This window comes from Populus alba, chromosome 2, assembly GCF_005239225.2.
Source record: "Populus alba chromosome 2, ASM523922v2, whole genome shotgun sequence".
Lineage (NCBI taxonomy): Eukaryota > Viridiplantae > Streptophyta > Magnoliopsida > Malpighiales > Salicaceae > Populus > Populus alba.
Window position 1 is genome coordinate 7294712 of NC_133285.1, and position 25431 is coordinate 7320142.

General features: G+C 31.7%; 2 protein-coding genes and 1 pseudogene across 3 annotated transcripts; 2 read left to right on the plus strand and 1 right to left on the minus strand.

Moving 5' to 3' along the window:
• Positions 1-1367: 1367 nt before the first annotated feature.
• On the plus strand, positions 1368-4424 carry LOC118042200 (scarecrow-like protein 6). 2 transcript variants are annotated; one of them, XM_035049808.2, is made up of 2 exons: positions 1368-2615; positions 2742-4424. In XM_035049808.2, exons 1-2 carry the CDS (start codon positions 2012-2014, stop codon positions 4208-4210), a joined length of 2073 nt encoding a protein of 690 aa, XP_034905699.1. In that variant the 5' UTR covers positions 1368-2011; the 3' UTR covers positions 4211-4424. The 2 variants fall into 2 exon arrangements, with proteins under 2 accessions (XP_034905699.1, XP_034905698.1); XM_035049807.2 differs by having other exon boundaries at positions 1370-2615; positions 2724-4424.
• A 2346-nt stretch (positions 4425-6770) lies between these two features.
• LOC118042202 (vesicle-associated protein 1-3-like) lies at positions 6771-9991 on the minus strand (annotated as a pseudogene).
• A 10674-nt stretch (positions 9992-20665) lies between these two features.
• LOC118042204 (protein RGF1 INDUCIBLE TRANSCRIPTION FACTOR 1) lies at positions 20666-22666 on the plus strand. The gene is made up of 5 exons (XM_035049810.2): positions 20666-20915; positions 21002-21184; positions 21282-21356; positions 21623-21763; positions 21888-22666. The coding sequence occupies exons 1-5, from the start codon at positions 20913-20915 to the stop codon at positions 22224-22226; spliced, it is 741 nt and encodes a 246-aa protein (XP_034905701.1). The 5' UTR covers positions 20666-20912; the 3' UTR covers positions 22227-22666.
• The last annotated feature ends 2765 nt before the right edge of the window (positions 22667-25431 follow it).

Consider the following 25431-nt stretch of genomic DNA (forward strand, 5'->3'; position numbering starts at 1 on the left):
AATTATTCACTCAAATCTCAATGCAATCAACACTTAGCTTCCATAAAATTGTTTCGTTATTATTTTAACTCAAATTTCAATACAATTAACACCCAACTACTAGAAACCTATTTATGATTTGAATTGTTTCATTGCTTTTACTAAATTTATTTTATATCATACTTATTCAATCCAAACATATGTATCTATTCAAATTGAACAACTATTTGTATACTTTTTTATTAATTAAATTTAAATAAAAAATAAAATTATTATAAATAAATAAAAAAATAGTTCAAACACACACACACAGATATCTTATATCTCAGCGCATATTCACTTGAAACTCTTTAAAAACAATCAATATTACAAGTTATATCACATAATTTAATATTTTTATTTAGAAACTACTTAATTGAAAAATAATAATAATAGTGTACGTTAGTACGTGAAACATAATTTAGCCTAAATATTAAAATAAATTTCAAAACACCTTGAAATAAAATGATTTGAGAGAAATTTTTCTTATTTATGTTTAATGAAAAATATGTGGTATACAATCACTCATTTAATCAAAATAAAAATAAAAATGACTATTATAAAATTTTCATTTTATTTTTTAAAATTTTATCTTTAATTTCTCTATTGTCATTTTTTTAATTAATACCAAGAGACCAATTTTTATTTTATAAAAACCTTGCATTAATTACTATTAAAAAGCAAAACATCTAAATCACAATAAAAAAGAAGCAGAAAGTTAATTTATGGTGATGAAGAGCATGTTACCATTTTATAGTATATAGTATAGGATGGATAGAAAAATAGATAGATAAATCATAACAATATCTTGGCACAAATTAATCGGATTTTTTTAACTAATGTATGCATCTTAGTGCTTATATATTTTCAACCAATCATTTATTTATTTAATTTAACGTTAGCAAAATGAAAACAAAGTGTTGAATTGCAGGAAAATATATAAAATCAATTGATATGTTTACAATGAAAAAGGTATTGAACAATTAATTTATAGCTAGCGATACATTTATAATTAATAATCTTTACAAGATTCGTACGTATATATATAGGGAATTCTCTATTATTTATATGAAATTCGTGGATAAAAAATTCAGCCGATTCCTTAAAAATCAAAGCTTAAATTCCATGATTTAAGATCTATATCCTTTTCCTTCACGAAAATATGAATCAACTACGTTCTTCATATTTAGCAAATGGGAGTATTGTGTCTTACAAATCAATAACTTTGTTTTTATCAAGGGAGAGTGGAATGACAGCCCATAAAAGAAACCCTACAAGAGAGATAACTAATTAACTACTTCTACAGACAAAAGCCACATAAAGAATTACAATTAAAAATAATAATAATAATAAAAGAAACTATAACGAGAGAAAAGAGAAAAGGGCGGATTGAAGGGCACTTCACCACTTTTACATGTTGCTCGCATCCACAGCAGAAAATATAACGAAGACAAGAGTACTACCGCAGAGCCACAGCAAGTAGGCAAGAGAAGAACCAGAGAGAGAGAGATAGAGAGAGAGATCCAACAAAATTAACTTGCTTATAAGAATCAAGGAGATAAAAGATGGTACCGAGAATGAGCTAGCTAACTGGATGAGTGCCCAAGAAGAAGAAGAAGAAAAGCTTTATTACAAGCTCTCTCTGTACTGTGTGTTCTCAAATGGGGTGTTTATGTTCTTCTTTTTTTCTCCTTTCTGAACTCTCTCTTTGTGCATTAAACAACTTGTCTTCTCTGGAAAAAAAAAATCTGAATTTGATTTTAAAAGTGTTTTTTGTCTCTAGTTGCAAGGTACAACCTCCTGTTTTGTTATATTCAAACTAACCCATAAATATTTTCCTTTCAGTTTTTTCTTTCTTTCTGCAGAGTGTTAAACTTTGAGGGGCTGTGGTAACTGGTTGGGGTGGGCTGGGGTGGTTTCTTGATTTTCTTGAAAATAAACTGGAGATATCTGGGTTTGTTCAATTCTTGTTTCTTGTTGTTGATTTTGTTAAATGAAGGCCATACCCTTACCCTTTGAGGACTTTCAAGCGAAGGGGTTGTTGGGTTTCTCTTCTTCTTCTTCTTCCTCTCCAGATCCACTCCATCAACACCACCACAAGTGGCAAAACAACAACAGGAAAGAAAGCTGTGGTTTGCTTGTTGGCAGTGCTGAGCCCACATCTGTGCTTGACACAATAAGCAGACAAAGCCCGCCAACATCCTCCTCAACACTGTCTTCTTCTCAAGGCGGAGGAGGTGGTGGAGGAGGAGCCTCCACCGACACCACCAACGGCGCGGCAGGTGATTGTGGAAGCAGCCCTAGTGGAGATGAAAAATGCGGACCGCAACTTGGAATGGAGGACTGGGAGAGCGTGTTGTCAGGGTCTCCTAGTCAAGAACAGTCCATATTAAGGTTAATTATGGGTGATATTGAGGACCCATCTTTAGGACTTAACAAGCTGTTACAAAGTGGAAGTAGGTCTCAAGATATGGAGCTTAATGCATCAGGTTTCGGTGCAGTAGATCAAGTTTTTGGCTTTGAAGTACCCAATATGAGTACCGCAAGTGCCCACTTGGCTATCAACCACAACAATTTTGACCCTTCTTCAATCCATGGTACTTCTCCTGATTCCCCTCTCGTTAACCTCAAAGCTACTACAAGTTTTAATATTGGTTGTGTACTTAACCGAAATCCAACACCAAATCCTGTTTTGTTTACTTCAGGGATCAATCTTATGTCAGGTTTGTTTAACCAACACCTACAGCAGGCAGCATTTGATCAAGACGAGAAGCCTCAGATTTTGAATCCAGGTGCGATGATCAACCAAAATCAACATCAGTTTGTGCAAAACCCAGCTATGCTTTTGCCATTGTCATATGCACAATTAGAAGAGCGTCATAATAACCTGCCTTCCTTATCACCACCGCCATTGAAAAGGCTGAATGCTGGGCCTGTTGGAGCCAATCATGTGCCCAAAGTCTTTGATTTGAGGCCTCCAGAACTGTTTCTTCCACCACAGCAGCAGCAGAATCATCAGTTTCAAATGACGCAGCAGCAAAGGCAGGGAATGATTACGAAGCAGGAAATTGCAAGTGATGAATTGGCAAACCAGCAGCAGCTTCAACAGGCAATAATAAACCCGATATGTCAAGCAGCAGAGCTGATCGAAACTGGGAATCCGGTACTTGCGCAAGGGATATTGGCGCGGCTCAATCACCAGCTCTCTGTTCCAATCGGTAAGCCTTATCAAAGGACTGCTTTTTACTTCAAGGAGGCCTTGCAGTTACTTCTCAATATGAACAATAACAACTCCATTGGTACTGCTTGTAACCTGATTTTCAAGATTGGTGCTTATAAATCCTTCTCTGAGATATCACCGATCCTTCAGTTTGCGAGTTTTACTTGTAACCAAGCCCTTCTTGAGGCTTTTGAGGGGTTTGAGAGAATTCACGTTGTTGATTTTGATATTGGGTATGGTGGGCAGTGGGCTTCCCTTATGCAAGAGCTGGCTTTGAGGAATGGAGGTGCCCCTTCTCTTAAAATCACCGCTTTTTCTTCTCCTTCCTCACATGATGAGCTTGAGCTTGGTTTCACTCAAGAAAACTTAAAAATCTTTGCAAGAGAAATCAACATGCCATTTGAGATTGAAATTTTAAGCCTTGAATCCTTGAGCTCTGGTTCTTGGCCAATGTCTCTCCGCCTAACAGAAAAGGAAGTAATTGCTGTCAATCTTCCAGTTGGCTCCTTTTCAAATTACCCATCAACTCTTCCTTTGGTGCTTCGCTTTGTGAAACAGCTCTTGCCCAAAGTTGTGGTCTCTTTGGACAGAGGCTGTGACCGAAGCGACCTCCCATTTGCACACCATGTAAATCATGCCATTCAATCTTATACAAGCCTGCTTGAATCACTGGATGCTGTGAATGTGAATTTAGATTCAGTGCAAAAGATTGAGAGGTTTTTGGTCCAACCAAGCATTGAAAAAGCAGTACTGGGTCGGCATAGTTGCCCTGATAGGACTCCTCCTTGGAGAAGTCTGTTTTTGCAGTATGGTTTTACTCCATTGACTTTCAGCAACTTTACCGAGTCACAGGCTGAGTATTTAGTGCAACGTACTCCAGTTAGGGGTTTCCATGTTGAAAAGAGGCAATCTTCGCTTGTTCTTTGCTGGCAACAGAAGGACCTCGTTTCAGCTTCTGCTTGGAGGTGTTAAAGAATGGGAATTAGCTTTTTGGATAGTGGTTCCAAGGTGCTGAGCTCGTAACCCCTGGTTTAATTTCTAATATATATATGTGTGTGTGTGTGTGTGATTTTCCTGTCACTGGTTCTCTTTCGCTAAGTGTCCATGTGCTGCAGGCCTGTTATTTCCAATCAAGAAACTGAATGTTTTAGTAACTGGATGGGTGTACAGTTCTTATTTTCTGCCACTTAGTTATTGCTTATAGCTGGTTGTGGTGCTTTTCTTGTTTAAGCTAGTAATTCTTTGTTGTACACTTGAGGACAAGGTAAAACCAAATGGAGAAGACATAACCAACCCTTTTCAAACCAGTAGACTCTTTTGCAGATTTGATAATCTTTTTTCCTTATTTAATTCGTCAACTTTTCTTCTTGTCTATCTTTAACTTCCTCGATTGTTACCCAAACTTCACTAACACTAGCAATCCTAAAAACCGCATTCTGTGATCTGTTGCTAGTCCTGTTTCTGATGTTCGTAGTAATTATATTCCTTCGTGACTTAGTTTAAGAAAGCTTCGAAATAATGATTCCTAATCTCTGGAACTTATCTGCTTCAATTAGCTCTGCAACTGAACTAGCTCGGATTTTTAACTTAAGTTCCAACAGCCCTGCTTATTATAACCTTTGGTTAATGTTATCGGAATCTGGACGCTGTTGCTATTTTGAATGCTTGAAACCCCCACTCTGGATTAAAAATGTTTAATATGATCGAAACAAATTTAGTTGCTAAGATCAGTGTCTCAGGTTCATAGATTTGTGTCATTGAAGGTCTCAAGAATCGGATGTTGGCCTAAATTCTCTCTAATAGATACTTTACATGATTGTGGGTGCACCAGCTACTTAATTTAGTACAAGGGCTATGTATATTTATTTTATGAAGTCACATGGGTGTTGTATAATTGGACCATTGCATGATGATTTCTAGTCCTTTTCTTCTTCTTCATCATCTTCATTAATAATACTTTAGTTGAACATCATCAACCACATAATCTTAATGATAAAAGCCACCTTGATTTGAAAACAACATCAACAACAACGTCGGCTCTTCGGACTGTATGAATCATTACTCAAGTAGCCCTGGGATAATCGAGCAGAGCATTGTTAATTGTGCATCTTGTGGTCCAATGTTGGGAGAAAATAGGTGGTCCAAATCGGATCTACTACTGCCCTTTCACCTAGAGCAAGAGGGCAACCCTATCCCATTATTTGAAGAGGTCTGGGGTGAGGAAGAACAACTAACATCTTGGCATATATACAAGAGCACGCAACCCAATTATACTTTGTTGTCTTTATTAAAATGATTTGAGTCTGTTGTTAGCTGTTATGCGTGGCAGGGTTAGTTTTAGATTTTGTAAGGAGAATTCAGAGGTGTATAGAAGAACTGCCTGAGAAGGTCTTGAACCACATTTGGTGGTTGATGAGCTTTTGGCTTGTTAAATCCTGAGATAGCAGAGCTTTTTGAAGAACTAGGCAGCAGAATGGATGCCGTCCCTGTGTACACTTCTATTAAAAAAAAACAAAAGGCAGCGCCCCTATAAAAAATAAATCTGAAAAACTCTTTAAAAAACATCTAATATATCACCAAACAAGCATTTAGCCAGAAGGGTTTGACCCTTGAAGGAGAAGTGGCCGTTTTTTGGGAATTACACACCCCTCGAGTCTTGAGAATGACGACACCACAGCTTTATATATGAATCCCGTCCACACCTTCTCGAGACTGAATTTCTTTCTTCATTTTCTCCCTCTCTTTCCCAGACTCCGTTATTGAAGAGCTTTTGAGATTCAAATAGGTCTAATAAGGAGCACGCTCTCGTTCATGTTTGGCACACAGATCTACATAACCCTGAACCACAACGAGCCTCACACAATAAAGCTTGCTGAATCAGGCCTTTCCATGGCCACAACACATTGAAGAAACCTACCGCAAACCCAGCGAGAAAAAAGACAAGACTCTTCTGAATGATTGATCCATCACCGTAGGTCCGGCTCCTACCTTTCGATCCCATCTGGAGAAACTCTAGTCTTAATTGTATGCCGATCTAGGTGAATTGTCTGCAAAATGGGGCGCTTCTGTTTCTATGTAAATGCCTGTAAGTTTTTCCTCTTTCCTTCCCGGTTTCATACGAGTAATTGGCTTTTATGTTTGGTTTTGATTGAAGAGTGGATCGGTCCCTTCATTCGTTTAAGCATAATATGTGCTTCAACTCTTGTACTGCAACTCAAGATTGCAGAGGCTGAAAGTTTATCATTCAATATCTGGCCTCCAATATAGCTCAATCTGTTGTTCCCCCATACTGCAGCCATGCCATAAATTCATATCGCCTTACCAGGACATTTCATGTCTCGAATTTGTGCCGGTGACTTGGGAAAACCGACAGCCCTTACTATGGGATTAATAATAAATTGCATCGTGCAGGTTGTGAGAACCACAGAAATACACGCAATAAAAAAAAATGAAGAATCAGAGATGGAAAGGAAAGAACGTACATTTTCGGGTTCAGGAAGAAGACTGGTGAGCAGTAGTTGATAGGCTGAGCTTCGGTAAGAAAAAGCAATCCATTCATTGCAAGAGAAAGGGCAGTCACTAATTAGACTACAATTCAACCCATTCACAAGATATCTTAAGTTAAACAGGCTACTAGACAGTCTAACCACCACCTAAATCAACTAAGTTCTTGCTCAAACATTTGACAAATCAATAATCAAAAGTACCAACAATGCATCAGACTATGATTTTACAAACTACGTGAGGAAGTCACTACAAAGTTTCAAAACCTTTGGGAAGGCTGCACACTCTGTTGGCAACCCATCCCAAACTAATCTCAGTCACTTGGATGTCCTTGTGTTCACTTGAAGATATAGCCAACCAAGATGCCAAACAAACCAATCAGAAATGCAACCAATAAAGAGACACCCCCGGCATGTTTTTTGCTAATTTGTTTTCTCATCAGTTCCTGTTGCAGGAAATCGCACACAACAGCACAATATGTGAGCACTAACAGTAAAAAAATCATTGAATAACTAGAGGCATTTCACAGACAAGAAACTTGACCAGAAGGAATTCATGTGGGCAAAAGAAGATATACAAACTATCCTTCCTACTATACCTACCATATGGCATCTCATTCATTGACACAAGATAAGAATTTCACATCATCAACTTCAAGTACCAAAAGCGTGTAGTGCATTTTAATGGAAATCCCAGTCCCAAAAAAGCACAACAACAAACTTGTCCAAACTCCCCTCAACCAATTATCTAGCCTAAACAATGACATTAATATTTAATTCATACCAGTTCATGCTGAAGCTTCTGATTTTGCTGCAGGGCAGAAGTTTTCTCCTCAGTCAACCTTGAAATCAGAGACCATGTCTGAAATTCAAACATAGGTCAGAAAATTGTGACCCAGAATTGCAAAAACAAAGGTGTTGCATAAAGCAAAATACTTTCAAGTGGCAGCATTTAGCTTTAAGAAAATGTTGATCTATGGAAGCTCTAATGGTGATTAATCCTTGACAACCTTAATACGGAAAAGCAATGGTATTACAATGCAAACCTCTTAATTATGAACTTATGAACTCTCGTAAAAGTAAGCTCCAAAAGAGAGTACAATGAAAATTTTATCTGACATGGTTGCCCAAACATGGTCAGCTTTCAGCGCACAGGAATTTTAACATAACTTGTCCAGAAATTGAGCAATTAATATACAGTTCCTAGAGGCATATCCGCATATGGCTAGATATTTCAAATGCCGCACATGTACCCTGCCAGCAGCCCTCAAAGCAAACGCCTTTCCCCCCAAAAACAGAAAACAAAAGAATGAAAAGACACTTAGCTTCACAATCTCAGCATGATCCTTCTATTAAAATTGCGGTGCCACACTAAATTCCTCAATATCCAATATAGCAGAGCATTCACAACATACTTGCATATTCTTAAGAGGATTTTCAAAATAGAAAGAGCACGGTGAGTATAAAATCAAAGCAGTCATTAGTTTTTTGCAAGAAGTAACAATGTAAGAGCTGAACATCTTATACCAGTGAGGACTATAGTTTATAGAATCACTATGAACTTGTGTATTTCAGATTTAATGCAATGAAGTTCAAATCTTACCATGAAAATAATATATTTTTCATTGAGTAAACAAAGGACCATTAGATTAAATTTTTTAATCAAAGTCATTCAATTTAAGAAAAAACATGGTAAGAAGATAATTTACCTCAAAAGATTTCTCTTTAGGTTCCTCCAAAGTTCTGGATACCTAGAAAACAACCACAAACAAATTAAAGATATCATAGCTTCCTGGACACAAATGAGCACATTTGCATACACTAAGAGCAAAAGGAGGAAAGAAGATCTCAAAACGGGAAAAAAAAAGATATACTTACAGCATCAAGTAATGAACTATCCTGGTAACCATTCTCAAGCACAGAAGCCTAGGGGGAGAAGATCCTTCATCAGACTCTTCTGGACAGGAGAGGGAGGATTTGCAGGGATATATACAACCCTCAATTTGAACTCCTCCACAACCTTATCACCCTCCTTATTAAACTGCAAAACAAAATACTCCATCCTTGATTCTACATCAAGAAAACATAACCCCCAATCTTTAAACAGACATAAATGATAGAAGAAACAAAGAAGCCACCCCACCATTTCAGAAGTTATCTTATTTGTAGTTGTGCCATCAGGCGCAACAACACTCTGAAGTAGGAACTTGTCCTTGCATTGCATATCTGGTGGTGACTCTTTTTGAGCTTGCATGGTAACTAGCACAGTCCATACAAGAATAGTTGAAAACTCTTAAAACCATAATATACTAAAAGATATGCCTAACATGCACAGTTAAAACAAATCGGAAAAAGTCATGAACTTCAGGAAAACTGCCGTAATTTACCCAAGACACTATCATTGGGTATAGTATTATCAGCCAAATGCTTTACCGCCAATGATTTGAATTTCATAAAATCCCAACAAAAAGCGATTTAGAAATTTTTATCATCTATTGATTACGGGGTATTCACCTGTAACGCTGCAAGTGGATTCCGGGCATGACAATGCCGGTGTTGGGACGAACGCAGTATTTTCTTCGGATTGGTTGTTTTAACCTAAAACTCAACAAAACCCATCAAGATTACATTTTCACACAACAGTTATTATTTACTAATAACATCAATAAGGGAAAATTAGGGGGGAAATACCTTAAAAGCCACATATTTATCTGACTTGTTAGTTAATTTGCATAGAACATGAACTCTGCTTCCTCAATTCAACTTCATCAATAAAATAAAATAAAAAGACTATTAATCCCAACAATTAAACTAAAGTTTTAGATCTACAATAATGCACCGAAACTAATTTCAGATTCTGATTTTCCTTTACCATGATTTTCTCAGCTACCAAACAGAAATTTACGAGAGCACAGTGTGACTAACAATTTGGCTCCTAGTTAGGAGTACGGATCATTCTTATGTAACTTCGAAACAAAATCACGAAATTCGGAGATTTTCTTGTTTTCCTAATTTTCTCGGTAAACAAACACGAAAAGGAAAAGAAAGAATGGAACTTACATGGGAATTTAAAGCTCTATTGGGTGAATATTAAGAAGATCTCCAGTGCTCATGATTGATTTTAAAAAAAAAAAATCAATCCGTGAAAATAAAAATTTGTTTCAATTTTTTTTTTCTTTGTGAGATTTTTTTTTTTTTTTTTTTTGAACCTGATCTAACGAGAAAGGAAAGAGAAATAGTGGTAGAAAGAAACAAATTTAAAAAAATATATATAATTACTGTTTGAGATTTGTTAGGGGAATAAACGACGATGACTGTAATTTTGGGTGACAGATGTGAGCCGTTCGATCTAAGGAAATGTTGTGAGAGTATTGAATTTGAGTAGGATTGTTATCTTCGCAATGTCAACAGCAAGTGACGTTTAAGAAGGGGGTTTAAGTTTCTGTTTTTTTAGGTTTTCCTTTGAATGGTTGAATTTGTTTACCAGGGGTCATTAAAGTAGCGTTTAGTATTACTGTATAGTTAGTGTTTTTAAAATATTTTTTATTTTAAAATATATATTTTTTATTTTTAAAAATTTATTAACATATTAAAATGATAATAAAAATATTTTTTATGAAATATTGTTTTGAGCCATGATTCTTAATAAGACCAAGTTATTATATATATATATATATAGCCTTTTGCACAGTGTGTTCAAGCAGGCTATGTGAGGATAGAGGATAATTCTCAAAAATATTTAAACACTTCTTTTTTATAAAATATACTTGAGTTCTGAACCGAAAAATAGAAATATGAATTAGGGTTGCAAGACCAGTTTCGAATTCGATTATTTAATTCCTTTAAAACTTAAGCATTTTTGTTAACGATTAAGAGTAATATGCACATTTTTCAAAATAATTTTTAAAAATGTGGGTATCTATTTTCTTGAATGCAACTAGTTAGGGGGATAACGATTGGAATTCAATTAAATTATGAAGATCTTCTATTAATGGAAAAAGTATCAACCTTTCTATGTACACATTTTGTTTTTTAATGTTTTTTGTGATTAAATAATTCATGTCCACATTGTGATTAATTATGCCATTCCGCGTTATACCTTTTCAAATATCTAGAAGGCTACAAGCCAGTATAGATAATTTAGGCACCTTGTAAATTTGCTCAAGAACTTCAAAATAACTTTTAGAAAATCTAAATTAAATTAATGAATGAATAAATAAAATGAATGAATGAATGAATGCAGAGAAACCAAAAACAATGTTCAAGACACAAATTTTTGTTTTAAAGTAATAAATATGATGAAAGCAAATTAACACCTCATTCTTACCCCCCTTCTTTTATTGTTATCAGTATTATAATCGATAATTTTTTATTTAAAAATATATTAAAATAATATTATGTGTTTAATTTTTAAATTTTTTATTTTTTTAATATTAGCATATATTAAAATATTTAAAAAGCTAAAGTAAATTTTCAAAAAAATAACAAAACTGTAATTCAACTGTTGCACCAAACAATCCTTTCATACAAAGGTGTGGTATTTTAAGATTATTTAAAAAAAAAAAAAAATCGGTGTATAAGCTAGTTTAGAAAAAAAGATTCCGTACAATGTCTTTCAACATGGATTATTTCAAAGTAATACTCCACATACATGCATGTATGCATAAAGTTTTTTTTTTTTTTTTTTTAATTCAGAACGCTAGTAAATCCCGAAACATTAATTATTTAGCCACTTTGACATGCCTTGTAATTAATTTTAATTCAGAACGTTTGCAAATTCATCAAGATTTTAGCACACTAATTGTTCCAATAGAAACAAAACTAAATTAAATTAAATAAATAAATTACAATAATCCTTCTGAAATATCACAAACCTGTAATTTTTTTAAAAAAAGAAAAATATAATAAAAATCTCTTTTTTTTATAGCTTAAAAAGAATCATATAAAGATTACAGAAAAAATAGATGAGATTGTCATCTCAGTGAATGAATAGTATTAACTTCGCTACTTAGTTTGGCCAATTTTATTTTTATTTTAGTGTTTTTTTTTATTATTTATTAATTTTTAAATGCTATTTAAATGCAATTTTACACAAAATAAAGTTTCTGTTGACATATTAAGCCTCTCTAAATGTTTTTTTTTTTCAATTACATGTTATCTTATGACTTTGTTACAATTTATTTTAAATAAAAAAAAAAATTTTATCTACAATAAATTTAGTGAAAGGAATATCTAAATTATGGTAAGTTGTGATAATTTAAGGAAATATTATCATAGTCGTTCGTTGGTTTAGTAATTTTTTCATTTTACTTTCATTCTTTTAAAAATTATATTTTACATTCTAAATTAATATAATTTTTTCAGATTCAAGTGAAAAAATTAAGCTACCTTCATATATAATATACTAGAAACAACCACCAAACTAAATATCTTTTGCTCTCTCTTTAAATTATATTTCAATCATTTTATCTAGCAACTCAAATACATCAAATAAATCCACCTCCACCTCCACCTCCACCTCCACCTCCACTGTTGTCTTTGGCAGCGGTTGCTCTAATTCAAACGAGTCCAAGCTCTAGAGGCAGAGACTCAGAAACCAGAGAAACACAATTAATAAATGCTAAACCTCTTTTGAAAAAAACATTGTTCGTCCATGTCTATTTTCACTATTTACAACAGTTTAATGATTATTTTATCTTTTCATTTAAGAAAGCATAACAGTAGCTTGTAAGGGTATTGAAATCTTTTCAGGTAACTCATTAGTTATTACCAACCAATCAAGGATAAATAAGTTTTTTATTTTGGCTCCGTTTGTTTGCTGAAAAATAATTTTTTTTTAGAAAGTGAATGTCAAGAAAGTATTTTTTGATATTTAGTAGTATAATGGAAAATGAGCTGAAAAATAACTTATTAATATTTTATTTTTCTCAAGTTTATTAAAATAATGAGGAACAAATCTTACAAATTAAAAAGTTGAATAAGAATGAAATTGAAAAAAAAATAATTTCATAAATTATCTCAAATAAAATAAATAATAATCAAAATAATAGAGATCAAATCTAAAAAATTAAAAAAAAAATGAAAGATAAAGAAATTAAAATAATAATAATCAACATTTCATAAATTATTTCAAATAAAATAAGTAACAATAAAAAAAATGAGGACCAAATTTGATAGATAAAAAAATTTCAATAAAAATATGATAGGGAAAAAGCAAATAGCAATTATAAAAATAAGGACCAGAGTTAATATAAAAATAAAATTTTAAGGGATGAAATTGAAAAAAAAATATTTAAAACAAAATATATATAGCAATCAAAAGTTTGAGGATCAAATTTGATATAATCAATAAATAATAACATTTTTAAATTTTTCACAACTTCTGGAAAGTGGTTTTTCCCTTGAATTTTTTCAGGAAAACACTTTCTTGAAAACCAAGCCAAATTTTCCTTTTACTGAAAAGTGTTTTCCATTTATCAACTTTTCTATTGGCAAACAAACACAAGAAAGTTTGGAAAGTGATTTCTCGGAAACCACTTTCCGGAAAACAAACACAACGGCCTTGTTTGTTTCTCGGAAAGTAGTTTCCGGGAAACCATTTTCCAAACTTTCCTGTGTTTGTTTGTCATTAGAAAAGTTGGTCAACGGAAAACAATTTCCGGTCAGCGGAAAACACTTTCTAGTCAACGGAAAACACTTTCCGGTCATCGGAAAACACTTTCCAGTCAATTTTAGTCAAAAAAAAAAATTGACTTGGTTTTCAGGAAAGTGTTTTCCTTTTAGCTGTGTTTGTTTTCCGGAAAGTGATTTCTGGGAAAGCACTTTCCAAACTTTCTTGTGTTTGTTTGTCAGTAGGAAAGTTGGTCAATGGAAAACACTTTCAAGTAAAAGGAAAATTTGGCTTGGTTTTCAGGAAAGTGTTTTCCTGAAAAATTTGAGGGGAAAACACTTCCCGGAAGTTGTGAAAAATTTAGAAATGTCATTATCTGCTGATTATATCAAATTTGATCCTCAAACTTTTGATTGCTATATATATTTTGTTTTGAATATTTATTTTTCAATTTCATCTCTTAAAGTTTTATTTTTATATTAACTTTGGTCCTTATTTTTTATAATTGCTATTTGCTTTTTCTTATCATTTTTTTATTGAAATTTTTTATTTATCAAATTTGATCCTCATTCTTTTGATTGTTACTTATTTTATTTGAAATAATTTATGAAATGTTGATTATTATTATTTTAATTTCTTCATTTTTCATTTTTCTTTAATTTTTTAGATTTGATCCCTATTATTTTGATTATTATTTGTTTTATTTGAGATAATTTATGAAATTATATATTTTTTTTTCAATTTCATTCTCATTCAACCTTTTAATTTGTAAGATTTGTTCCTCATTATTTTAATAAACTTAAAAAAATAAAAATATTAATAAGTTATTTTCCAGCTCATTTTCCATGACATAACCAAACACTGGAAAGTGTTTTCCAGTTTATTTTCCATAATACTACCAAACATTGAAAAATACTTTCTCGGAATTCACTTTCTAGGAATTCACTTTCCTCGGAATTCACTTTCCAAAAGGAATTCACTTTCCTGCAAACAAACGGAGCCTAAGGGAAAACACTTTCCTGAAAACCAAGTTAAATTTTTCTTTGACTGGAAAGTGTTTCCATTGACCGGAAAATGTTTTCCGTTGACCAACTTTTCTAATGACAAACAAACACAGAAAAGTTTGGAAAATGGTTTCCCGGAAACTACTTTTCAGGAAACAAACATGGTCTTTGTTTCAATTACTTATAAAACAATTAAAGTACCCTTAGAGAAAAAAATAATTAAAACTTGAGTTGAGAGTTTTTTTTGTATTTTCACAATATTTTTTATTATTATTATAGCATGGAGTGATTTAGTATTTAACCAATAAAAAACATTAAAAATAAAATGAAACGACTAAAATACCCTTAAAAACAAGAATTTTAAAATTGATGTCAAGAGGTTTTTTTTTTTTTTTTTTTGTTATTATCAATCAGCTCAAGATAAATTTAGTAATTGATCAAATGCAAGAAAAAAGTGGGGATGTGTGGTGCACTTCTCGAGAGTCGGTCACGTTATTTTGGCGGCGTGTGCTACTGCTTCTAACATTCAAAAACATCATTTTATTGTGTTGTTGGAAGCATTGTCGCATCCTCCTGCCAATGGTGTGGCGTTTCAATGATGATTGTTTGGTTTATCGCTAATAGACCTTTATTTTTTTCCCCTTCTCTCCCCTTAAAATTACAGTTTAATCCTTTTTGTTATTGATATTTTAATTTTAGTTTTTATTCTTTTAATTTATATTTTTCGTATATAACCCTTTTGTGGAAGTTTTATATGTTTTCAAATTCATTCATTGAATCTTGATTTGTCATATATTATGCTTTCTAATTTGGCCCTCATTGTTTTGATTTTTTTTAGCCTTTTGTTGAATTAATTTGTCTTTTAATTTTCACCCTTCAATCAATATTTTATTTTTATTTTTATTTTATATTTTGATCGACCTTTTTTTAATTGTTTTTTGATCTTTTGGTTCAATTTATTTTTCTTTTAAATTTCACCATTCAATAAAAAATAAGATTTATTTTTTATTTTAATTTTGATCCCTATTATTTTAAATGTAATTTTTTTAGATCCTTTTATGTAATTGATATTCTTTTCTCAAGTTAATTTGTTAATATTTAATTGGCTGATAATTGAGTTTCATAGTCTTTTTCAGATATAATGTTTCCGATCTAATGTCTCTGATCATGTTTTTTGCAAAGTTAATCTAAGTTGACTTGTTTTTTATTCCCTGGGTTACAAGTTTATCATATTAGTTTATCTTTCGGTTATTGTTAGTGATTTTTCTATTGTTAACTAATTAAAACTTAGGCTGATTTACATTATTCTCTTAAAATTTCTAGTTTTATTTTTCAGTTATTGTTAATAAATTTTTTTATTTACATAAATGATTATTAATTTTTTTAATTAAATATTTGCATTACATTTTTTATTAATATTTTAAATTTTTTATATTAAAATAAACTAAATTTTTTTCCTCATAAAAAATTTACTACCCCATGATATTGCGCTGTTCAAATAATCAGTGGATGATATATACCATAATAAATTTCATGGTATGTTAAATGTGTAATTGTGATTGTTTTTTAAAGTGTTTTTTTCATGAAAATATATTAAAGCAAAATTTTTTTATTTTTTTAAAAATATTTTTGACATTAATATATTAAAATAATTTAAAATAAAAAATAATTAATTTTTTTTTTTAAAACAAAAAACAATCAGCGTTTTATATGGGATAGCGTCAGAGAAGATATGTGTGTATCAAGAGCGTAGGACACAAGTTAAACCAGCCAAAAGCATGATCAGCGACCACACATAAGTCAGTTTTCAGGCAATAAAGGAGAATCTGAAAAGTACCCTGCTGAGATGATACTAGTACTCGAGGGCTTAGAGAGTGTTTGGCATTGCGTTTGTAACTGCGTTTCGTCAAATTTTGAAATTTTTTTTTTTTTTTTTTTTTACTAAAATTGAGTTCGGTTTGTACTTTTTGGATCGTTTTGATGTGCTGATGTCAAAAATGATTTTTAAAAAATAAAAAAACATCATTGGCATGCTTTTCGGCACGAAAAGCTATTTGAAAAGCAACCGCTACCACACTACCAAACACGCTCTTAGGCTACGCTAGCTGATTATTTATTTATTTATTTCCTGGGATAGGGCTGCTAGAGTCAGGTCCTACTGTTGCTATAAATAAATAAATAAACAACTGTCCAACCCATTTGCGATGAAACAGCTGCTGCATACATTGCTTTGCTGTCGCAAAATTTTACCACTTAGGAAGCGTTTGTATTTGCGTTTGTAACTGCGTTTTTGGGAAATTTAAATTTTTTTTTTTTGCTAAAATTGAGTTACGGTTATACTTTTTGAATCGTTTTAATGTGCTGATATCAAAAATGATTTTTAAAAAATGAAAAAATATCATTTGCATGTATTTCGGCACGAAAAGGTATTTGAAAAGTAACCGCTACCACACTACCAAACACGCTTTTAATTTAGACACTAATTCCTCAGATCCGTCCCTGCCTGCAGCGCCTTGCGGCAACATATCTCTTTCACATTTTGAACACGTAATCAGCGATGAACTTTTGCTGGCTAATTCATATTACTGTACACATCTTGATTGCTTTCTAATTTAAATCTGGGTTCTTCATGTTCGAAGCAAGTCAGATCCACATTGGCTCTTGTGATGTAATAAAAACCACACACTCGTGAATTTAGAACAGGATAATATACCCATGTACATTATTTAGCAAAAGAGATTTACATCTAAATAAATAGTTGAGGAATAAAACTTATTTGTTTCATAATTGATTAATCACTTAATTCTCATAATATAATTCATTTTTTATAATCAAATTGACTGATAGCTTGATGTTGAAAATTAAGGTGACTCGTAAAGTAAGTTAAGGTGACTAGTGTTTTGTAAATCAAAGTGACCGGTTATTAATATAAGTAAAATATCTTTTATGGTGGAGAAGAAACTCTCACATGTTTCAACAAGTCTCTTTGCAATGAAAAATAGTACAACAATATTAATATTTAAGAGAGATAAGTTTTGAAATATGAATATAATAGAAAGTGTAGATTATAAACCTTAAATTTGGAGGATTTATGGGATGTTTATAACTTACAAGCATTGTCATTTTTAATGTAAAGAAGAGGTTAAAAAATCATTAATATGATATTTTGAGTTTTTATTCCACTTAAAATAATGTATATTGAATTATTATAAAATATTAAGGGACTCATATTAAAATCTTGAAAAATTATTAAGAGACCCCACATGAAGCCCTAAAAAAATTTATGAAGTGGTATTAGGTTAAGATGAGTTGTATAAGCTTGTTAAAAATAAAAAATAAATCTATATTCATTAACTAAACCCCAACATGGTGGATTAGGATGAGTGTTCAAGCTCATAAAATACTATGGTGCTTGCCTACCACCCCTGTTAGGTATGCGTCTAGTATCTGGAGTGCTAAGCAGCGCACCTAGTTAATTTTTAGAATTTGGAAAAAGATATGAAATTTTTTACAGAATATACCATTGTTTTTGTATAAGATATATGTTTAGATTGTTACAGCGTCAATGACTCAACATAATTATACAAGAAGGAAGTCTAAACGTTCTGGATTTTTTCCTTGCACAATATTTTTATTGAATTTTTTTTATTTATGTGGGTGTTCGGGTCAGCTTGCGCGAATCACGACTAATCCCACGGTTTACTGAACATCCTGCAAATCTAATGAACACGTAAGGCACCACAAGGATGACAGGCGTGTATAATAAGGTTTAAAACCAGGATACAGAAAAAAAAAATAAATCACTTCAACCGCTGGCCAATAACCCAATTTCATATTTTTATTGATTTTAGTTGATGAGGTAAATGGCTTCTCCACCACCAAGTCTTTACACCTTTTGTTACCTTCAACCCGCACGAGTCAGAACAATTTTCTAGGTCGAAGAATGTATGCATGTCACATGACTTCTCCTTCAAACTACGACCTGTAGAGTAGGTTTCTATTGCCCTACACAAAATGACATTATTGATGATGATTTAAATAACAATATTTCAAAAATACAAGATCATTGAATTCCCTAACTGGCGGCGGCGGCGGCAATAATCGCAAATTTGTTTTTAAAAAAGAAAGGCTAGCTACTAATTAATAAGAGATTATTGAAATAAGAATTTTGGATATTTATTTTCAGGTGCACTATTATTCGTCATTCGTTCTTTGCTGTTGATTTTGAGAATGGCAGGCTGAGGTTTTTTTAGCTTATTGCTAAATTGGCCGTCGACGAGAGGCGTTGGGTTTGTCTTCCATGTTTTTCTCATTTGTGAATGAGGTCGCTTTCGGGTTTCGATGGCAATTTGTGGCCATTTTTTATTTTTTTTTTTATTATTATTTGGACTCAGTTGAGGTGCCAAGTGTATTGTGGCAATAAAAAAATCGTATGTCTTGCCGTTTTAGGAGCTACTATACTAGGTACGAAGGGTCCAAGATTTTTTTTTCTTAAAAATAATATTTAAATATTATTAACGTTCGTTAAAAAAATTAAAAATCAATTATTCATATTATAGCAAACATCAAATGAGATTAATTAAATTAGTTTTCTTTTAATTAGATAATAAAAAACTATTGGATGTATTTTAGACGTGATGGAATTATAAATAATTTTAATAGAATAATAAAAAAATATTTTCATATAAAATATTATTTATTTTATGATGTAATAACAATAGTTAAATCTATAATATTTAAATTAAAAATTATTAATATTAAATATATATTTTTTAAAATTATTTTATAATTTCAATTTCAAAAACATTCTTAATCAAATACATTAAATTATTTTTTATCAATATTTTACTAATGTTATACTATTTTACAAATGTTTTTTTTCAAATTCTGTTAATATCTTTAATTTACCAAAGCTAAATATATTTTTGTAAAATCCCATCTAAATAAAAAAGGTGACTCTAGGGAAGATCTCTTTTAGTGCCACTTGCCATTCCCTTTTTACTGTTTTCCACATTGAACGAAGAAAAGTAGCTGTTTCAAGTTGTTTTGGAATTGGCGTAGTTTTTTTATTTTAAAAAAATATATTAATAATATTTTTTTATTTTTAAAAAGTTATTTTTAAAATAAATATATCAAAATAGTTTAAAATATTAAAAACATACTAATTCAAAGTAAAACAAAAAATTTAAAATTTTTAAAAAGTATTTTTTTTATTGCATTACCATGTCATACTTGAGTTGTTTTTACTTTTTATGTTTTAAAAGTATTTTTAATAAAATTTGATTTATTTTTAATTTTTTTTATTATTTTAAATAAATATTTTTTTAATAATTTTAATATCATTTTAATATATTAATATTAAAAATAATTTTTAAAAATAAAAAAATTATTTTAATATATTTCTAACATTTTAAAATATAATTATAATTATATTTTTCAAACAGCATCTGACACGAGGAGATAAAAGTAAAGAGCAGACACCTGCAGCCAGGCCAGGCCAACCATTTACAGAGAAACAAATGGTTAGAGGTCTTTCGCCTTATGGGCTCTTAGCAAGCATAACATAAAGAAAAATTCTAATTAACAAAAACATTTTTTTCTTTGTTTCTTTTTTCAATTTAATTTTTGTAATAAAAAACATGTTTATTTATTTAAATAAAAACGATTTCTTCTCCGAAAAAACATTAGAATTATAACTATTTTTTATAATAAATCAAAATCATATTTTATAATAACCCTCTTAATATTTTACATTTTTTATAATATAATTGTTGAATATTAATTTATCTCACTCGATAAAAAATTATCATGAAAAAGCCATATTATTAAATAAAAAAATTTATATTAGATTTATAATAAAATCAAACTTATGAAAATAATTAAATATTAAAAATAAAAAATAATATTAATGTAAAATTACTAAAAAGCCCTTGCATATAAAAAAATCATGTTTTTTTTTTAAAATTATTTTAAAAATTGCAAGAACTCTTAAAATTTATTTTTCAAGTTTAATGTAAGTTCAAAAACTTAAAAAACTAGTTTTTTTTCAGTTTTTTAAATGGAAAAATATTATATTTGAATATAGAATTTTAACTTTACCTTTTCTAAAATCTTAAAAAAGTTAAAATATTACTCTGATTTTAAACATACTCTTAGATCTTGATTTGAGTTTCCTTGATCCTCTGCTTCATCGTCTGACTACAAAAATCTTGTCTGCCCTTTGTGTTTTCATTTTTCCAAACCTCCCTTTTACACTAAAGTAGCGTATAGCATACCACTAGCTAGGTATCGCGTAATTGTTTTTGTTTTAAAAAGATGGTCAGTGTATATTTCTCTTGTCCAAAACACAATAATAAGACGCACCCCTTTATCTGAGGCCAGGCACCCCCCCACCTCCCTTCCTCCCTGCTCTGTCTCTCTCTCTCTCTGCAGTACTGTCACCAATTTGCCAGGCGCCGTCTCTCTCTATCTCTCTCTGCAGTAATAGTTAGTACATCACCATCTTTACAAGCCCTGACCACAAGCACTGATCTACATCTCCCTCACCAAAATTCAAAATGGTATGTTTTGAATTGTTTTATAAACTCTTGTTTTTCTTTTCTTGAATTATTAGCAGTAGTACTGATTTTCGTGTTTTTGTGTACAGTTGGTTTCATCAAATCTATCACTACCTCCTTGGCTTCAAGCACTTCTTACAGAGAAATTCTTCAATGCTTGTGTAATTCACGAAGGAGCAAGAAAGAATGAAAAGAACATATTTTGCTTAGACTGTTGCATCAGTATCTGCCCTCACTGTCTGTCTCCTCACGGCTCTCACCGTCTCTTGCAGGTTCCTTCAAGACTTACCTGCTAAGATAAGTTTTTGCTCTCACATGACAAATCATGTATTTCACAAGTTTTGAGATTTTTCTCATTGTATGTTTCAGATAAGAAGATATGTATATAATGATGTTTTAAGGCTAGATGATGCGCAGAAATTATTCGACTCTGCATTTGTTCAAGTAAGCAATAAATCTTGACATGAACATGATCAAATTCAAGAAACATAAGGGAAAACATATAGATATCGCAATCTTCGTGGCATAATTCTATGCTACTTCTGTCCGTGTACACATTTGTTACTGTTTATATGGTTTCTTTCTTGTTTTGAATTTTGATACGCAGAGAAAATTTAGCTACTGCTTTTTTAATGCCTTCCTTTCTTGAAAAAGCAAATTGCACCTACCATTTTGACCATGACCGATTCCAATTCTCTGTTTTTTTCCAGTCCTATACTACAAACAGTGCAAAAGTGATATTTTTAAATCAAAGGCCACTAACAAGGCCAGTGAATATCAGAGGCAACATTTGTAGCAGGTGTGACAGAGGTCTGCAATTCCCTCATCTCTTTTGCTCCATTTCTTGCAAGGTAGCTAGTAATTACCATGCTTAAAACTTTACTCTTTCACTATTCTATCTCTAACCAGTTCACTTCACAGCGTGCTTCCTCATCCGGGTCTCTCTCATTTCTCTCCAATCCTCTCTTTTTTCAGGTTGATCATATTTTGAGAACAAAAGGTGTAAGTGGGCTTTCAAGTTTCTTGTATGATTGTAAGTTCTTGCCTTTGTCTGAACCGGGTTCAGATGACGGTTTAATGACTCCAGTTTCGGTCCTTGAACCGGCCGCTTCGAGCAAGACAAGTTCTAGTTCAGGCGGGGATGGTGGGGTTGCTTGCAGGGCTGTTGCCTGTACTGCAACTACGGAGATTGTGAGAAAGAAGAGGAGCAGCTTGACAAATTCATGCCGGACGATGTTTCCAAGAGATACCGTAATATCGACCATTTTAATGAACCGGAGAAAGAAGGCACCGAACCGGGCTCCTCTTTATTGAATTGACCGTGGCCGGCCTCCTACTAGCACATAGGGACTGGGAAAGAAGAAAGTGGCACGGGGAGGTTTGTCTAGAATTGGTAAATTTGCTGTGTCTTGGAGGGTAAGTTGGGGATTAGCACAAGGAAAAGGAAAATGAAATCCTCTCAATTCTGCTGAGGGATTGACTGGCGGGTAGCCTTGGGGAGAGGGGTCTCATGGCAGATCAAAATCATTCGATGCCTCTGTTTTTTTGTCTTCTCTTCTTCCTTTGTGTTACTTATAATAGAGCTACTACAGTGAGAAACAGTGACAGGAGGACCCTGTTTTATTGCCCTTTTCTTCTGATTGATGGGGTAATTGTCATTTGCAAGTTGCCGATTATCATTTCCTATCTATACTTTTATAGCTATCAAATTCAAATGTCCTGCTTTTCAAGGGGCAATTATTAGTTTGATTTCATTACTTGTCGCAAGATGATCTCAATGGGACTCTCTCTGAAGCGTACACATCCTGATGTTGAATGCCCATTTTCATGTCCCTTTGATTTTTAACAGGGCACCCTAAAATCACATCTGTACTTGGATTTTTCTTTGTAATTCCTGTGATCGTATTTTATCTTATATGCTAAATTACAGGGAAGTGAATAGCAAATTGGCATTTCAAGCTTGTTTTATACAAGTACTTTGTGAATTAATGTCAATAAAAGTAGAGCGTAATCATCATCATCATCTTTGAGGGAAAAAAATAGAGGATTAGGTGATTTATCCTCCAGAGACTGCCCCCCCCCCCTCATGTTTTTCTTTCTTCTTCCCTAGGGCACAATAGATGTAAAATTGATGGACAACGTTAATCAATAATTTATGCGGGTGACACCATTAAGCTTCCTCGATCGTTATTTGCTTTCAATTTTCAATTTCTGTAGCGAACTGGTGACAAAACTATAGTATCCTTTAATAGAAAGGGACTGCCGGTTTATTACAGTAACATATAATTTTAATGGGTGGAGTTTAACTCATTAGATCATGAATCTGCTCTTAAAAAATTATTAGTTCGACTCTCTCGAGATTATTGAAGGTTTATATAACTGTTAAATTTAAGATTTATAAGATTAAATTGAGGTGGATACAAATTAATTTAAATATTTATATTAATCTAAAAAAAAAAAACAGTAACACATGTAGTTTAATTCATGCCATATTAGTTTGCAATAACTTATTTGTTTTTATATTTTAAAAATATTTTTATATTTTTAAATTATTTTGATGTATTATTGTTAAAATTATTATCTCTCTGTTTCATGCAAATTGTGTAAGTCCCAAAGCAACGAGAAACAATATTTTCCCCATCAGCCCTAATAACCTTATATATATATGTATGTATATATATATAAAAGAAAACTGAAAAAAAAAAGGTATATATATTATATATCATGAACTCATTTCATGTTGAGCGAATAGTGCATGCTGCGAAGAGAAGACTTCTTGGACACAATAAGGGTTGAATAAATGACATGTTTCCATGTGTTTTATATAGATATACATAGAAACAAGCTGTCCATGGCATTTCTCCTGCTGTGATATACCCCACCGGAAAGAATTTATGCCACTCCATAAATTTTCGTCAAAAAGTACCTTCACAGTTAGTTAGGACTCATAAATGGCTTGAGAAGACCATTGATTGTTTGGATCTGGGGCCCCGACTCTTGCTCCAGCAACGAAATTGGAGGGGGCACAGTCGTTTCCTTTGAATTCTTCCCCCCAGGATATTTATGGATTATATATATATATATATAGCGATATTTGCTTAAAATGAACAAATATTAATGATACTAGCAAGTTTGTAATAAATCTTATTCGTGAATCTTACAAAACAAGAAAGATATCAGTCGGGGGTTTTTGAGCATCCAGCAATATTGTGAATTGCAAACGTGTCAGTATCATAATTACGCCGATAATTTGCATAATTAAGAGATCAACTCAATCACTTGTCCTATTATTGAAGATTTTGATATTAATTACAAAATTAAAGTTTTTAAATTATGACAGAATTTCGAGTACAGCTCAAGGTATTTAAAAGACACTATAAGAAGAAGAATTTAGTATGGACACTTTCATATTTAAAAGGTGTTTTTTTTCCTTCTTTTTTTCGCACTTGTCCCGTTCTATTCAATTTCAAGATAATCTCTTCCTGTGAATTTTCTAATTTCCATATAAATATGATGCACCGATTGTGACGTTACAGTCACACATTAGACTTAAAAACATTTACATTTTTGTCTTTAGCTTAAGCTTTGTCTAGACATGTCCCACAGGACATATTTGCACCAATCCAGGGGCAGTTATCCTTTAAGCACGCGGATGCTTTTCAAATAACTACTCACTACTGGCTGGCTGGCTGGCTGTTATTCGTTTCTCTCTAGCAGATATATTTTTCTTTTGTCCCAAGTACCGCAACCATATGCTACCAAAAAAATTAGAAAATAGAAATGGAAACATCAACCGATACTATTTCGTTGTTATTTTTTTTTATGGAGTTGCCAGGCCACTAAAAAAAAAAAAGTTGATGATATTTTGTCATTTCTTTTATACTAATTTATTATTGCAGTACATGTAATTTACTTGTATATCTTTTTTCTAGAGAGATTTATTTTATTAATGTATGATTTATATGTTAATGTTTGTTTGAGATTTAGAAAAAAATAAAATTTGTTATCATTTGATGAAGTGTGACTTATATATATATATAATTGAAGAAATGATGAGTTATTTTAATGGGTACAATCACATTTTGTTAATTTTATTATAAGTTAGAAATTTGAGAAATTGATTTTTTTTTTATAGAATTGATAAAATCAACATTATTTTATTTAGGTTTCGTAAGTAATGAGAAATCGTTCTTGGATATGTCAAAATTTACATGAAAGATTGTTTAGGCAAGGTTATACTCAAGGTGTTAAAGGTTTTATTAATCATGTACTTTCTAAACCAAATGATATTAGTGCAGACAAAATTAGATATCCATATGTGAAGTATACAAAAAAAAAGTTTTGCTATAAAGATATTGTGGTAATGCATCTACTTAAAAAAAAGTTCGTTGAGAAAGATTTATATTGATTTACATACAAAGAATCATACATTCCTTATGAAACCATATTATAAAGAATGGTTGGTTCAACTTATAGTTATAACAACATACATGAGTTTGCAAATGATAATAGTATCTTT

Coding starts and splice junctions, on each gene's coding strand:
- LOC118042204 (XM_035049810.2), top strand. Junction 21,357..21,622: donor TCGACTCTGCATTTGTTCAA/GTAAGCAATAAA, acceptor GTTTTTTTCCAG/TCCTATACTACAAACAGTGC. Junction 21,764..21,887: donor TTTGCTCCATTTCTTGCAAG/GTAGCTAGTAAT, acceptor CTCTTTTTTCAG/GTTGATCATATTTTGAGAAC.
- LOC118042200 (XM_035049807.2), top strand. CDS start 2,012: ATGAAGGCCATACCCTTACCCTTTGAGGACTTTCAAGCGAAGGGGTTG. Junction 2,616..2,723: donor TGACCCTTCTTCAATCCATG/GTACTTCTCCTG, acceptor TGTTTACTTCAG/GGATCAATCTTATGTCAGGT.